The 16,609-nt window shown below is 43.5% G+C and overlaps 1 protein-coding gene across 12 annotated transcripts in view; it reads left to right on the top strand.

The window, feature by feature from the left end:
• PDE4B (phosphodiesterase 4B) overlaps positions 1 to 13,410 on the top strand; it is a 552,462-nt gene extending 539,052 nt beyond the window's left edge. For all 12 annotated transcript variants that reach the window (XM_084957908.1, XM_084957915.1, NM_001130019.2 and 9 more), the window contains 8 exon segments: positions 339 to 517; positions 1,966 to 2,064; positions 2,206 to 2,370; positions 4,459 to 4,558; positions 6,873 to 7,027; positions 7,121 to 7,243; positions 7,979 to 8,161; positions 11,112 to 13,410. In XM_084957908.1, the coding sequence (XP_084814034.1) occupies positions 339 to 517; positions 1,966 to 2,064; positions 2,206 to 2,370; positions 4,459 to 4,558; positions 6,873 to 7,027; positions 7,121 to 7,243; positions 7,979 to 8,161; positions 11,112 to 11,477 (1,370 nt within the window). In that variant the 3' untranslated portion in view covers positions 11,478 to 13,410.
• Positions 13,411 to 16,609: the final 3,199 nt, after the last annotated feature.

Below are 16,609 nucleotides of genomic sequence, written 5' to 3'. Positions count from 1 at the left end.
GTTACTCACTTTAATAAGAAGTCTACATATAAATAGATTGAAAATGTATGGGTATAATTCTCCCAAATCTCCCTGCAAACAGAAGACCTGGGATTGAGTTCTACCTCTTGTCACTTCTTGGACCAGTTATTTGGCTCCTCTGGGCCTCAGTTTGCTGCTTGAGCAATAAAATCACATATCACAGGATTGTCCTGGAGATCAAGTGAGATAAGGCTTTGACAGTCTTTCCTAAGATGCACCATCCGTAATAGGCTGTTAGAAGTTGTTTTGGCTATTGCAGTGGGTTGCCATCAGCAAACAAATGTTGTAAACCAATTTTGTTGTTGTTGTTGTTGCAGACAAGCAGAATGACGTGGAGATTCCATCTCCTACCCAGAAAGACAGGGAGAAAAAGAAGAAGCAGCAGCTCATGACACAGATAAGCGGAGTGAAAAAACTGATGCACAGTTCAAGCTTAAATAACACAAGCATTTCACGCTTTGGAGTCAACACGGAAAATGAAGATCATCTGGCCAAGGTGTGTATGAGCTGGGTGTTTGCACAGGTAGCTCTTCACCCCAAACATCCCACTAGAAAATAGTCCTGCTCACTTTTGCTTTATTATTAAATCGTATGATGAGGCTGATGGAGCCTCTTTGTCCACTGTTGGACACCTAGTTAAAGACCCTTTTTGGGTAGTTCCCATCATGGCTCAGCGGAAACGAATCTGACTAGTATCCATGAGGATGAAGGTTCCATCCCCGGCCTTGCTCAGTGGGTTAAGGATCTGGCATTGCTGTGAGCTGTGGTATAGGCCAGCAGCTATAGCTCCAATTCAACCGCTAACCTGGGAACCCCCATATGCCAAGCATGCAGTCCTAAAAAAAAAAAAAAAAAAAGACCCTTTTTCTATATTGAAGGACTATTTTTCGGTCCTGAGTTGGGTTCATTAACTCATAGACAAGGAATCTGTTGAACACACATTGGGAGAATCCAAGGCAGCAAGACCAGTAGGCAGGGCTGAATTATCACAGAGGATATTTCAGAGACTGAATGTCAGGGACCAGTGGGAAAGTCTGCACTGATTGTCAGCGCTGGGAAAGAAATGAGAGAAATTGATGGCACTGGCTCTTGTGCCCAAATCCTACTAGGGCAGGAAGGTGCAAAAAAGGATTCATACCTCCTCTAGGAGGTGGTGCAAGGTGACCGCTGAGGTCCTCTTAGCCTCGTGAGAATGTGAAATGAGAGCACACGAACAGTGAGAGTTTCTGAACCATGTCATTAGAGGAAGATTGGTAACACGTTGGGCCAAGACTCAGGGCAGAGCCGAGATCCCTTATTCTGGGCAGTAATTAATAATGGAATAAATTACTCCTTAAATCAGATGGTCTCAGAGTAATCCCACAACACAGGATAGAATTGCGTGTCCTCCAGGCCTATCTATGGCCCGGGAGCTCTAGGATACTATAGGTGACCAGCACCTTCATGACGTTTACACTAAATTAGGGGTTAACTTACACACATTCTAACAGCGAAGTCTCCTTGACCTGGTGCTTAGTGATGGTCCCCAAAGGGCAGAGGAGTTTCCCTGAGATTGTTTTCTAGCTGTTGCTCATGGGCCGGTGAGCGGGGTGGGGGGAAGACAGGGAAATGAGCTAGAATAATCTCTAATCACTTGCACCTGCTGCTAAAAGCAACATTAGTTAAGGACGGATATATGGCACACACACAACAGTTGCAGGTCAGCAACCAAATGTATAAATAGACACACCCTAGCTTTTCTGAGAAAATATACAGAAATGTGTAACTAACATGAGGAGGACACCCAACATCCCAGACCTTTCCATTTTCAAATTTTCATGCAACCAGAAGACTCTCAATAGCTACTCAAGACTTCGCCAGGCACTGTCCCCCAAATAAATAATAATAATGAGGTGTGCGAATAGGACTATCCTTATTTCCAAATTTCTCTCTTTTCGATGATAGGAGCTGGAAGACCTGAACAAATGGGGCCTTAACATCTTCAATGTGGCTGGCTATTCACACAACAGGCCCTTGACGTGCATCATGTACGCCATCTTCCAGGTGAGGAAACAGGAGCGAATGTTGGTTCCCCACGTGGATGCGCCCGATGATTTTTTTCCACCCCAGTTTCCTATTCTGATTGCGCTTGTCTTCATTTTGGGACATGCGCTGATTTATTTTCTAATCCATGTTGCTGCACAGGAAAGAGACCTCCTAAAGACATTCAAAATCTCCTCGGACACGCTTGTTACCTACATGATGACGTTAGAAGACCATTACCATTCCGACGTGGCCTATCATAACAGCCTGCACGCTGCCGACGTGGCCCAGTCAACCCATGTTCTTCTTTCCACGCCAGCATTAGATGTGAGTAGTTATGATCCGTTTTGCCTACCTGCCCTTCCTCTTTTAAAAGTACCATGCAGGAGTTCCCGTCGTGGCACAGTGGTTAACAAATCCAACTAGGAACCATGAGGTGGCGGGTTCGGTCCCTGGCCTCGCTCAGTGGGTTAAGGATCTGGCCTTGCCATGAGCTGTGGTGTAGGTCGCAGATGTGGCTCAGGTCCCGTGTTGCTGTGGCTCTGGTATAGGCTGGTGGCTACAGCTCTGATTCAACCCCTAGCCTGGGAACCTCCATATGCCGCAGGAAGCGGCCCTAGAAAAGGCAAAAAGACAAAAAAAAAAAAAAAAAAAAAGTACCATACAACATACAGCATGTGATGTATTTACAGAAATAGTGAAATTAGATGATTGTGCATACTTGAACTGGTTCTTTAAAATATATATTGTGTATCAATTGGATTATTAATACAAATGGATGACATGAGTAGTTACTTTGCTTTCTAATATTAGCGTAACCTTTCCTTTACCTCTCTTACAATTGAAAACTTATTTAATCATCAAGCAATTATTTTTTTGCTTTATCTTTCATTGTATTTCTAGTACCTAATAAGTGTCCAATTCAGCATCTGGTATACAGTCTATCCTGATCAGACAATGCTGATCTGAATGGCCTATACCATTCCAGGCACTGTGAAGAACAGCAGAGAGATATCATAGGAAATGTTTGAGATAGTTCCTGTGAAGAAGGATCCATAGGTTTATTCTCCTAAGAATTCATAAAACTGAATTCTTACGAGGTGAAGAAGTAACTGAAAAATCTGAGGAATTGATAATGTTGAAGCAAAGAGCAGCAGCATCTCATCTTCTAAGACATCTTGCTCCCTCCCTTGCTCCCAATGGCTGCTTCCCTCACAGATTAATGCGTTGGTATATATCGTTATAAGCAGGCCATTTGGTTTCCAGCAGGCCATGTTCTTCCTTGACAGCTGGCAGTGGTGGTCAGGTATTCCCAAAATGTCTAGGCTCACTGCAAGAAGGGACTGGCCATGCCCTATCCAAGCATACCTTTGCAAGTTGAGCTTGGAAGGTGAAGAAAGATTCAACTGACCCCAGCTCTATTGCTTGGGTTCCATGTATTTGGAGAAATCAAATCCAAAAAGCTAAGGCTGTTTTACCCCCCTAAAGGAATGAAACAGCATTATTTTGATGTTTGGTGTAAGTATCACAGGGTAGACCAACACTGTTTCTCAACTCTCCACTGCTGTTGCTTCCTGGGTGGCTAGAAATTGTGCATGCCTGCCACAGATGTTAGAGAAGAGAGAGTGTGAAGTGTCCTTGCATAAACAGATTGATCTGAAGGATCAGAAGGTTTAAGTAATCACAGAGCACGATGAAAGACAGTTCAGCCAGGGAAAAACATTTTAGCCAGAAGCAATGACTAACTAAACAGATACTAGGTTTAAATCACTGTGTACGGTCCGGAGCAGAGGAGGCTTCACGACATGGCATGAAGGAGTTAAGCAACCAGCATTAAGGTCTCACTGCTTAGAAATGTTCTCCACTCTTGTCCATAGCAAACACTGAGTGATTAGGTATTGAATGGATGAATGAATAGATATATGAAAGCTCCCAACTTAAATTTTGCTTTAAGAAAGAATTTCTTGGCCCTCTTAACAAATCTGGAATTTGGCTTTAGTTACTGAGCCTGAAAACATATGAAGGTTTCTGTATCTCAGAGCAGAGCCCCTCTGACTGGCTTCATTGACTGGTAGGTGCTTGTGTGACATAAGCACTGTGCTGCTGTGACCCTTGTCCAAGAAACAAACATCAAGCACCACCTGATCTCTTAGCATGAGCATTGGGCTCATGCCTTCCCGCAGCCTCAGCCTCCTGGCTCCCTGTGGGCATGGGCTCTGGCCATCCTTCCTCTCGCATAAAGACCTGAGGATGCTGGACAGAATCTACCTTTAATTAGCTGAGTATATTGAGACGTTATATACATCGGCAAACCATTTTTCCCCAAAGAAAGAAATAGGGTGCTTTAGTCTGAAAGTGAAGAAGCAGGATCGGCCAGCGGGACATGGAGTTCAATGCACTCATTTTGCTCTGCAGGCCGTCTTCACCGATTTGGAAATCCTGGCCGCCATTTTTGCAGCTGCCATCCATGACGTGGATCACCCTGGAGTCTCCAATCAGTTTCTCATCAACACAAGTGAGTTCACCACTACAACAGTCATCTGAGATAATTGGGTGATTCACTGCTTAATTTCTTTTTCCTCCTGATGTTTTCATTATGGGTAATCATAAGGGTAATAATGAGGTCATCCTTCCATTTCACTCCAACTGGTCAGACCTTTCCTGGATACTGTGTCCAACTAGCAACATCGTTTTTGAGCTGCACGGAGAACTTGGAAAGGGTCAGAGGGGAGCCATAAAAAGTACTCAGTGTTTGGAAAATACAATATGTGAGGAAAGAGTAACAGATGTGGAATTATCCAGTAAGGATAAGGAGAGGCTTGGGAATAACGTGGCAATGATTTTCAGTATTATGCTGGGCTCTTGCTCAGAACGCGATGACCCACTAGTGTCCGACTCTTCTGAGGAAGCAGGTCCAAATGGCTGAGCATGGGAGCCTCCAAATAGAAATAAGACTCCCAAGAAAGTACTAGAATAGTTTTCCACGATTCAGGAGGGAGGGCAGGGTCATGTAAAGTCTCCCACACTGTCTTCTAGCTGCATAGGCTTGATTATGGATTGATCTGTCGTATGGATTGATTTGACTTCGGTGGCCTTCAGGGCTGGTCCAATCTCTGGATCCCCGAGCCCTACTCAAAGCTTTTGTCATGCTCAAAATATTTAGTAGCCACGCTCATGAAAATCCCTGATTTTTCGCAGTTAATGCATCATTTCTAAATGCTGGAAATCTAAAAGTACTTTTACTTCTGAGAATATTGGTTATCTTACTGTGGTCAAGATTATCATCAAGTGCTGACAGTTTTAAAAAATGTTTGAGCTACTTGCTGTACGAGTCCTTGCTGTACTTTATCATCAGCATATTTGAATGACTAGAAGTGAGGTTCATTTTTTTTTAACCTGTTCTATTGAAGGAACATAAACTTTGGGCCACTCCTTGTCTGTGTGGATTCTATCAAGTGGCATTGTATGGGTTTGAATGACTCCATATATATAGGCCAGTTAGCTTCACACAGAAAATGTCTTTCTGCCCAAGCCACGTGCATCACTACAATACCTAAAGCCCACTTACAGATCTGTATCCCTGATCACAAGGAGAACAAGGCCAACGTGCTGAAATAACCTCATATTTTTCCACCACCTTTTCTGAAGATGTAACTTAAAGTACACAGTTTGAGTCATGGTATATAAGGAACAGTATTCTTCAATTAGCAACATATTATCATCACTTGGTGATTATTCTTGGTTAAGAGAAAATGTGGCTTTGTGAGTTTGATGACCATTCTCAGTCTCAGACCTAACAGGATGCCTGTGATTCTTCTGTGTGAAAGGCAGGCTGCAAGATTGTTGTAAAAATGATTGTTTTGTTACCGTATTTACAAAAGCTTTAAAAAGCTCCATTATTTGGACAAAGTGAAATTTTACACTCACACCATTATCTTCTTTGAAAATCCCAAACTCACAATGGATGGAGCTGGGGAGCATATATATATATATAAAAAAGTGAAGTGATGTGAAAACTCTTAATACATTGCATAAAGTTTTGTGGCATTTTCAGTCTATTCTTTTCCAAAGGGCAAAAATGCATGAAGACAGTAAGGAAGCTACAAACTGAGATTAAAAAGGACTGGGGAGTTCCTGTTGTGGCACAGTGGTTAACGAATCCAACTAGGAACCATGAGGTTGTGGGTTCGATCCCTGGCCTTGCTTAGTGGGTTAAGGATCCGGCATTGCCCTGAGCTGTGGTGTAGGTCGCAGATGCGGCTCAGATCCTGAGTTGCTGTGGCTCTGGCGTAGGCCGGCGGCTACAGCTCCGATTTGACCCCTAGCCTGGGAACCTCCGTATGCCGCGGGAGCGGCCCAAGAAATGGCAACAAGACAAAAAAAAAAAAAAAAAAGGACTAGGTCACTATGCTACACAGCAAAAATTGACACAACACTGTAAATCAACTCTAGTTTAATAAAAATAAAACGAAATCAAAAGAAAATTTTAAAAATACGATTTAATTGCTTGGGAATGCCCTTATCTACAATGTCAAATTCTTCACCTAAAGTTAAAAAGGAGAAAAAGGACTTTAAAAGTACTATGACTTTTAATCAGAGAGAAACCTTATGCACTAATATCTTCTCGAAGCTTTTTTTTTTTTTTTTCACTTAGAAACTGACTATTTTTCTTTGTGGAGGGAGACTGTTTTCTCTAAGGGAAAATGACATATGGGTCTTGGTTCCTGAAATCATCTGGAGAGAACTAGATCTGATTTCACACTGAGGTAATGCCATGGTTTGAATTGTCTCCCTTTCTATTAAGTCATCATTTTCCCTTGGTTCATTAGATTCAGAACTTGCTCTGATGTACAATGATGAATCTGTGTTGGAAAACCATCATCTTGCTGTGGGTTTCAAACTGCTCCAAGAAGAACACTGCGACATCTTCCAGAATCTCACCAAGAAGCAGCGTCAGACACTCAGGAAGATGGTTATTGACATGGTAAGAATTTGACCCCTTGTGTTCCTCACTTGCTTTTACTGCTCTCCTTGGTAAACCAAGTTTATGGAGAGTTCTCACTGTCTTTTACCTCAGGTCTTAGCAACTGATATGTCCAAACACATGAGCCTGCTGGCAGACCTGAAGACAATGGTGGAAACAAAGAAAGTTACAAGTTCCGGTGTTCTGCTTCTGGACAACTATACCGATCGTATACAGGTATTTGATGCGAGGCTTTGCTTTAACACGAAGCTGCACCAAACTGAATGAACCAAAAAAAAAAAAAAAAAGAAAACAAAAAGAAAACAAAAAAACTTTACTTGGTTGCATGTCCTAGGTTATTACTAGGGCTTTGGGCTTGTTTTAACAAGCTAAGGAAAATGGACATTCAAGTAGATCCTCTAATTTACGAAGAAAAAACAGAGCCTTATTTATTGAATTGCTTAATTCTAAAAATAAACAGTAAAATCTCTTTGTAATAGAGGATACGTGACTGCTGATCCCAAAATCTCCTGTTTGGATATAAATCCCATTGGCTTGAACTTTGTTAGGTCTGTTTTGGTTATACAAATTGCCCTCAGCTGGTCTCCTCTTTCCACAAGTGGAAAACATGAAGGCATCCACTTTGGGTAATTCTTTGCATTTTTTTCCAAACTGAGGAAAAGAAACCATGGCAGCATCTGACCTCTAGTGTCCCTTCCAGTTGTTTTTTTTTTTACTTCAATGACTTGTCAATCTAAGAAGACACACAAGTCCCTTTGGGGACTCTTATAATGGTAAACAACCAACTCTGTCCAGCACCCCTGTAATCCTGCTTTTCTGGTGCAAACTAAATTATAATGCAACTAAGATGTTCTTGGGTCTGATACCAAGTGTACTAGTACAAGAGGGATACGATGTTCCAATTGTATTTATATCTAATTTTATGGGATTTCCAAAACTTGATGATTTCAGGTCCTTCGCAACATGGTACACTGCGCAGACCTGAGCAACCCCACCAAGTCCCTGGAATTGTATCGGCAATGGACAGACCGCATCATGGAGGAATTTTTCCAGCAGGGAGACAAAGAGCGGGAGAGGGGAATGGAAATTAGCCCCATGTGTGATAAGCACACGGCTTCTGTGGAAAAATCCCAGGTATCTCATCTAAGGTTTTCTAAGTTTCTGGGAGCTGACGGTTGAACTGTGGGACTCCATCTAGTTCCTTTCTTCAATATACACACAAACGTATAAGGACGCAACCATTCATTTAGTTCCATTAAATTCACGACTCCTTTGCCTTCTCCATCCCACTCAATTTTCACAGCGAGGTGAAAAAGCAGTCTTCAGAAACCCATCAATGCTTGGACTGTGCGTCCTCAACCCGTTTAGAGAATTATTGATGACCTTGACCCACCAAGCTGATTTAACCGAATGCTGCGTCTCCTCCATCACATCCTTCTAGGTTTCCCTTAGCTCTGTCTTTCTCCAGGACCTCAATTCATCATCCTTGATTCCTGCACCCTGTCTTTAATTTCTCTCCATAATCACTCACCCTGCCATTGTCGAGTCTCATTCCCACACATGTCTTCTACCTCCTAACTGAAGCCCTGACCTGTGTCCCCTTCCACGGTTGCATCTACACCTCTGAGAACAAGCTGACGTCTTTTGGTTTTGTCCAAAGCGACAAACTCCCTTCATGCCAAGGACTAGGGGATGGGTTGGGGGGGTGGGGGGAACAATACACTGCAAGCAGGGGATGCAGAAATGCCCCTGATGCCTCTAGCTACAAAGTATGTAGCCCTAGAAAGTGCAATATCCTCACAAAGGTTTCAGGGCCAGTTGAGGTCTTCTTTTTTCAGGACAACAGACGGCCTGAGCCAAGGTGGTCATGATTAGGACTGGGCCTCCAGGCCGCCCAAAGCCTTTATCACAAAAGCATTCGAGTGTTAGTGTTTATCCTCTTTCCCTACTACCTTCTACCCCAAATTTACCTAGAGTTGTAATATCAAGGTATCGTTCCTTTGCAATTATTATTGTGTTGCTTTTTAGAGAAATCCAATCCAATGAGTTTAAAATCGGTGAAAGCACTCTGAAAAATCTAATATGCCATAAACATGGGTGAGAACACGAAGTCAGGGCCAATTCAAATACCTTGAGAGTTAATGAGAACAATATATTAATGGACTCATCAATGCCCTTTTGCTCACAACAGTGATGGTTTATATTTTTAGGATGTTCTTTGTGGTTTTCCACACATTTTCACATCTGTTGTCCCACTTGAACCTCTGAAAAGCCTTGTGAGATAAATATAGCAGGTGGTTCCCCAGTGTGTCAGCTATCTTCTTAGTCCAGTTCATTGGCTCCTTAGTGACCCAGCTGCCCCCCACCCAAAGCTCTTTACTCCCCATCACTGTGGACAGGTCTCCCTGTTGCCATGACGTCATTGGTACACCCTGGCGTTTCCCACAGATGGGCTCTGGTGAGCGTTGTCTGAGTCGTCTGGCGATGAAGCCCTTGACTAGATGCTCTTAGGATCTGTAGAGCTCTGTCATCCCAGGCAGGGCCTAGGAAATTAGCAACTGGAGACTGCTTTTCAAAACAGTGCTGAATATTTAGCAGAAGCAAAACAAATGAGGAAAGAAAATGACGGCATTGTGTTTCGCTGATTCAGTTTTCTCTGTTGTCTTGAGCTGGTTTTTTTTCAGATCCTTGAAAATAGGCCCTAAAAACCATTAAGCACACATAACAAAGTAAAAGAGAGGACGGAGGAGTAGGTGGAAGCAAGATAAATATCTGAATCATCCCGAGTCAGGTTCTGGTAGCCAATGCAGATCAGAGATGCCTTGACTGGAATAGGCATTCTGTTTGTTAAGGTGAGGGAAACATGAGAGAAAAGAAGATAGATGGTAGACTGATTAGATGGATGGATGGATAGATAGATAGATAGATAGATAGATAAGGAGTCATACATGACTAAGGTTCTTTGATATAGTATAGCTTTGGTGTAGTAAGTAATTGGCCCAAACCCAGAATGTCAATAAAGGGAAGTTTCCAGCAGTCTGGAAATACAGCTACGTAATGTCCCAGGGGTGTGCATAAGTTGACCTTGTTCATCTACCCCCGAATCCCTCTCCAGCATCTCTCTGGCTCCCCAGATTGTGACAGGGGAATTCCATTCCCTCATTCAACCAGTGCCTATTCTTTCTCTCAACCTGCTCCCACCCCCAAAGTTTCCTGTTTGTCCGACAATGGGGAGGTCAGCGTAAGGCCGCCACGCCAGCTCAAGCAGGATGCAGAGCCCCCGTGTAAATCATAACAGGCCCATAAGCTTCATAGTTCTTCACAGGAACACTAGCAAAGGAACTGCCTAATTGTTTTTATTTGTCCTTCTTTCTCCTGATGGAAATGACTGTGTGCCCTGTGGATGTGAAACAATCGCAGACGTGTCCACAGAGGGGTGTTTTGTTTGTTTAGGGGCTGGGAGGATTTTTCCAGTGCTTTACCTACGTCGTTTACAAACCCAAAACATTCCAAGAACTTGAGACGTCTCAGAGGCGTCTAGGGGCTGGCTCCCTTTCGTTTGAAAACCGCGGCATCTTTTAAAGTTATCAGGGAAAGAATGTTGAGTCAGAGCTCCGTAGACCTGGGGCTTCCTTCTTCAGAGGATGACTCACAGACTCCAAGTAGTGACAAAGTCATTCCCAGCCAGGGTTACATCCAGACTTCTTATCTGGCGCACGTCAGGGGAAAAGTAATCAGCGCTAGTGAGGCGAACACAGGCTTTGGAATCAGACGACGTTGGGATGGAGTCCCAGCGCCACCACTTCCAAGCTCTGTGATCTCCGACCACATAGTTCATCTCAATGAGTCTCAGTTTCCTCCTCTGCGAATGGTGACTCACAGTACTTAGTCTGCGGGGATGGAGAGAGCTAATGTGTAGATTGTAGTCCGTGCAGGACACCCTTGGAGACCGGGTGCTCCAATGATGCAATCCCTGAGCATTGGTCTCCTTGGGTGGTTGTTGCTCTTTCTTTGCCTGCAAACCAGGGCAGCCTGTTTGGCTTCTGTCACAGTCACGGAGGCATAACCTTCTGTTTTCCTCCAGGTGGGTTTCATCGACTACATTGTCCATCCTCTGTGGGAGACCTGGGCGGATCTGGTACAGCCCGATGCCCAGGACATTCTGGATACGTTAGAAGATAACAGGAACTGGTATCAGAGCATGATACCCCAGAGTCCCTCCCCACCGCTGGATGAGCAGAACAGAGACTGCCAGGGTCTGATGGAGAAGTTTCAGTTTGAACTGACCCTCGAAGAGGAGGATTCCGAAGGCCCCGAGAAAGAGGGAGAGGGCCACGGCTATTTCGGCAGCACCAAGACACTTTGTGTGATCGACCCGGAAAATAGGGATTCGTTGGGAGAGACCGGGGTGGACACAGCAACAGAAGACAAGTCCCCGACTGACACATAATCTCCCACGTCGCGTGGAGATGGACATTCCAGCCTTGACAAGCATGCCAGCTGTATGGTAGGGCCCCGCCTGCCACGGGGGCCCGAGGCCTGCACGGGACAAGGGCCGTGGGGCCTTTCCAGTTACTTGAGTTTGGAGCCAGAGTGCAAGACCGTGAAGCAAATAATGGCTCAGGAAATCCCTCGGTTGACTTGCCTTGCTGGCAAGCTTCGTGGTGAGCGGAAGCTTTCTGTGGTACTGGAGGCCCAAGTTCGCATCCCACGACCGAATGGCTTGAAAATGGAAGACACCAAACTGAGAGATTTTTCTGCACTAAGTTTCGGGAATCTGTCCCCTCTAGTGACTGAACTGACTAATAATGTCATTGATAAATCTGCTCACCTGTCCCCTTGTCTGCCAACCTGTGTGCCTTTTTTGTAAAACATTTTCATGTCTTTGAAATGCCTGTTGAATACCTAGAGTTTCGTATCAACTTCTACACAGATACGTGTTCCAAGTTGACATAAACTTTTTTGACTCTTTCTGGGGAAGAAAAAAAAAAAGGGGAAAGAAAACCGTCTTCCTCCTTCTTTCTTGGGCAATATCTTTCACTTGGCTACAGTTTCGTTCACAAATAGAAAGGCTACACGTCTACCCCCATTCAACTGCCTTCCCCTACGGTCCTAGCCGACTCCTCAGTGGCCCTTCTAACTGTCTCTGTTGACCTGCTTTGGACAGGATTTTTCTTCTCTCGTTTCGCTGTTTTTGCTATAAACAGAAAAAAGTCGAGCAAGCTGAGGGGTCGGAAGGGGCAGCCTTGTGGTTCACAGCGTGTAGAACTCAGCTCAGCTCAGGACCCTGCCAGGTCCTGAACCCTCGAACCCACCTCGGGGGCTGCATGATCTCCAACCTGTTCTCTTGCTCCCCTCTTCCCGCTCACACCCGCTCACTCCATTTCCAATTTAATGCTGCCGTCTTTCTCTTGCACTGCCTTCCACGCTAACACTTCCATTTCTGTTTATAACTGTGTATTTATTACTTAATGTACATAATGTAATGTTTTGTAAGTTATTAATTTATATATCTAACATTGCCTGCCAATGGTGGTGTTAAATTTGTGTAGAAGACTCTGCCTAAGAGTTGCGACTTTTCTTGTAATGTTTTGTATCGTGTATTATATAACCTGAACATCGCTTAAGAGAGACATACACCCCCCGCCCCTTGCCAGCGAGGACAGCAGTGGGTCTGCCCTACGCCTTGTCCGAGTTGCTAATATTCCTCAACCCCTTCACCAACCGGTTTGGGAAACAGGATTCTCACGTTAGATACGAAATGGTCTCGATTGAGCTTTTACTTTTGTATAGTTCAACAGGGGTAGAGAGCCATGGGACATGGTTTTACCCCTGTTCTACCCAAATCCATATACATGCGTTGGGTTTTAACTGGGTTCTACTATAATTGTGGCTTTTCAGTTTAACACGAAACACTACATTTGGTTTAACAAGCAACTCACCGATGGTTCACCTGTCTCCAAACTACTGACTTTGCAAAGAAAGCCTCCTACTGGCTGTTAAGCAGAAATGTCATGTTCCCATTAATTTCAAAAGGAAATGATAATACAATGTGAATCTTATAATGTGAACTGACATCATAAATTATGCCAATGTGAAGCTTCTGATAACACTTGTTAGGCCTCTGACTGGCTTCAGTCTCCGTCTGTAAAATCTGTTTCATGCTTTCAGTTCAGCCTTGTGACTCAGTAGTTACAGAAATGGCACAAATGTGCATGACCAGTGGGTTTGTATGTCTACGAACACTGCATTATTTCAGGTGGACATTTATTGTTTTCCAAAGTTCCTCACAATGTATGTTATAGTATTATTATTATATATTGTGCTCAAATGCATTCTTAAGTGACTTTTCTATGAGGTGAATAAACAAAAGCATGATTAGATTTTCTGTAGGTCCCGTTATTTCGTGGTTAGTTCTGACGCAGTAAAGCGGACCTTTTTCTCTCTTCTCTCCTACTGTACCCCGCAATGATAACCAACCACTTTGCCTGGCTGACATCACAACTGAAGTTTCATAATCTGTGTCCAGAAAGTCCCCCGGCTTTGGAACATTTATTTTCTTAGCAACTGTTCAACTAGCTCAATAGTGCGGGAAGGGAGATGGTGAATTAAAAGAAACAAAACCACTTGAAGAATCTGAAGAGTTTAATCTACTAGATAAATAAAGGGAATCTCCAACTTGGCTGGGTCCTCTAGAAATATGAATCACAGATTCACAGAACATTAGCTTAATGTAGTCAGATGGTCCCACTGATTCATTTGACACATGAAGAGTCTGAGGTCCAAAGAGTCATCCTAAAACACAAAGCAAGGAGGGCTGGCTGAATCTCATGGCTATCCCAACCATTCATGGAGTCTCCTGTTGATCATTTGGTTGTGCATTTCATTCTGGAAAGAACTGTGTAAATATCATAAGCCAAATAGTGCTTTGTTGAAATATTAAAGTCAGCTTTAAAAAAATTATCTTGAGGAACGTGTGTGTATGTGTTGAGAAAAGCTGCAAAGAAACATCAGCAGATGGCTCATGGTATTTTTACCATGGGGGAAGTGGTTTACGAACCAGGAAGAGGGTCTGCTCTAGAAGAACTCCACTCAATAAACTGAAATTACTGTATTTCTTTTTAAAGATGTTTGAAGATGAGCCACGGTGGCAGAACGAGCTTGCCTGCTGGTTCCAGAGCTAATATTTATAGCTCTTTGTCACCATCCTTGATTTCTGATTGCACCCCACCATGTCTGAGCTTTTGCAGATTGAGTGACAAAATGAATTGGTTAGAATAGCCACAGGTGTGACTTTAAAATATCTAGGGCTATAAATACTTATAAATATTTGCAGGTCTGTTTCTACAGAATCGTTCTTAACCTTTGCTGAACAATTAGAACCATCTGAACAAATATTTTTAAAAATACTGATGGTTGAGCTCCACGCTCACTCCCAGATTTATGTTTGAATTGGTCTTGGTTGGAGCCCTGGGCGTCATATATTTTAAATTCTCCCCAGGTAACTCAAATGTGTGATGTGAGTGGAGAATCACTGTTCCGGAAGGAAGAAGCACACGTGTAGCTAAGGCTTTTGTCTTAGTCCATTCAGGCTATGGTAACAAAATTCCACACTGTGTAGTTTAAAAGCAGCAGGAATTTATTGCATAGATCTGGGGGCTGGAAGTTCAAGATTAACATACGAGCCAGACCATGTCCTGGTGAGGGCCCGCTTCATGGTGGATAGCTGGTGCCTTCACACTTGCGTCCTCAGGATGGAGGGGCTGAAGCTCTCTCTGGACCCTCTTTTATAAGGGCACTAATCCCACTCGTGAGGGCTGCACCCTCATGATTTAGCACCTCCTAAAATACCTCCTAATACTATTATCTTCGGGGTTTGGAATTTCAACATGTAAATATGGGGGAAACACAAACATTCAGAGCATAACAGCTTTCTTTCACCCCAGCTGTTCCTCACACATTGTGCACTCCACCAACAAAAGGGGCTGGTTCAAGCACAGAGATGGGAGAAGGGATCAGATATGAGTAAGACGGACCTCTGCACTCCAGGAGCTTACAATCTCTCCTGTTGCTCAACACTTGCCTTCCAGATCGTAAAATCATAATGAGGTTCTTAGGAAAACCACAGTGAAGATCAACCTGAAAGAGGGATCATCTTCTGATTCCAACAACTAGACCATACGTGTAATCATCCTCCCACCTGATGACAGGGAGCTACTGCAGAAGCAGAAGTTACCATGGCATCATGGCCAAGACCAAGGGTGATAACTTATGCTTAATAAAATGTATAGGAGCTGAAAGCTGATTTATAGACTTCAAGAACTGTCAGAGTCAGAAACACACACACACAAACACACACACACACACACAGAATGGTATTTCCCTGACATATTCCCACAGGCTTATTTTGACAAATAAATTGGGGGCCATGGTAATTCTAAGTCCACTAAAGGAAGCCTAACAGAGGCCAAATGAAGAGGGGGAGGAATTGATTTGGGAGCCAAGTGGCCTGGGTTCAAATCCTAACTCCCTCATTTACTACCTGTATAACTTTAAATCAGTCAGTCACTCTTCTCTCTGGGCTTCAGTGTGATGGGGATTATAAATCTGTCAGATGGGGAAAATAAACCCAGGGCTTTTTCTACAATTTCATTGTTCCCTGTCTGAGACTCATGTCTTTGTAGTGATGAAGTCAATGATTGTATGAGCCTTAAAACCTGTGAACCAAGATGGTCCTGGCCGGCTGGCAAATCCCATTTATCAACCTGTAATTTGGCCAGCAGGTGCCCTTTACTAAGAATTCTCCAGCCTGGTTATCTTCTATATCCATCAAGACTCAGAGCAGGTGACCTCCTATAAGATGCTCCCCGATCCCTGAGGTTGGGATAAGGATCATTTTCCTGAGACCCCAGAACATCTCGTGTTTTACATCTAAAATTGTGTACACTTGGAGTTCCCGTCGTGGCGCAGTGGTTAACAAATCCAAGTAGGAACCATGAGGTTGCGGGTTCGGTCCCTGCCCTTGCTCAGTGGGTTAACGATCCGGCGTTGCCGTGAGCTGTGGTGTAGGTTGCAGACGCGGCTCGGATCCTGCGTTGCTGTGGCTCTGGCGTAGGCCGGTGGCTACAGCTCCGATTTGACTCCTAGCCTGGGAACCTCCATATGCCGCGGGAGCGGCCCAAGAAATAGCAAAAAAAAAATTAAAAAAAAAAAAAGACAAAAACAAACAAAAAAATAAAAATAAATAAAATAAAATAAAATTGTGTACACTTGAGCAAGTCCCTTAACCCCCCTGTGCCTCAGCTTTATCATCTCTAAATTGGGGATAATGGTAGTGATACCTAGCTCATAGTGGGTTATGTGAAATCCATAAGCTGACATACATAAATTTCTAAGAAATATTACTATTAACACCTAATACTACATACTTAAACTCGGTTTGTGTCTTTCCCAAAAGAATATAAGTCAATGAATTCAGAAGCTAGACTTTATTTCCTTTTGAACTCCCAGTGCCTAACCCAATCTCTGAAGTAAATACACATTTGTCAAACTGAATAGAACCAAGTAGTTTTGTGAACGAGT

This window comes from Sus scrofa, chromosome 6, assembly GCF_054392235.1.
Source record: "Sus scrofa isolate SSC_HxYL_T2T_F1_AM1 chromosome 6, Sscrofa_HxYL_maternal_Yorkshire_Landrace_v2.0, whole genome shotgun sequence".
Classification (NCBI taxonomy): Eukaryota; Metazoa; Chordata; class Mammalia; order Artiodactyla; family Suidae; genus Sus; species Sus scrofa.
This window is presented reverse-complemented; position numbering and strand designations above follow the sequence as displayed.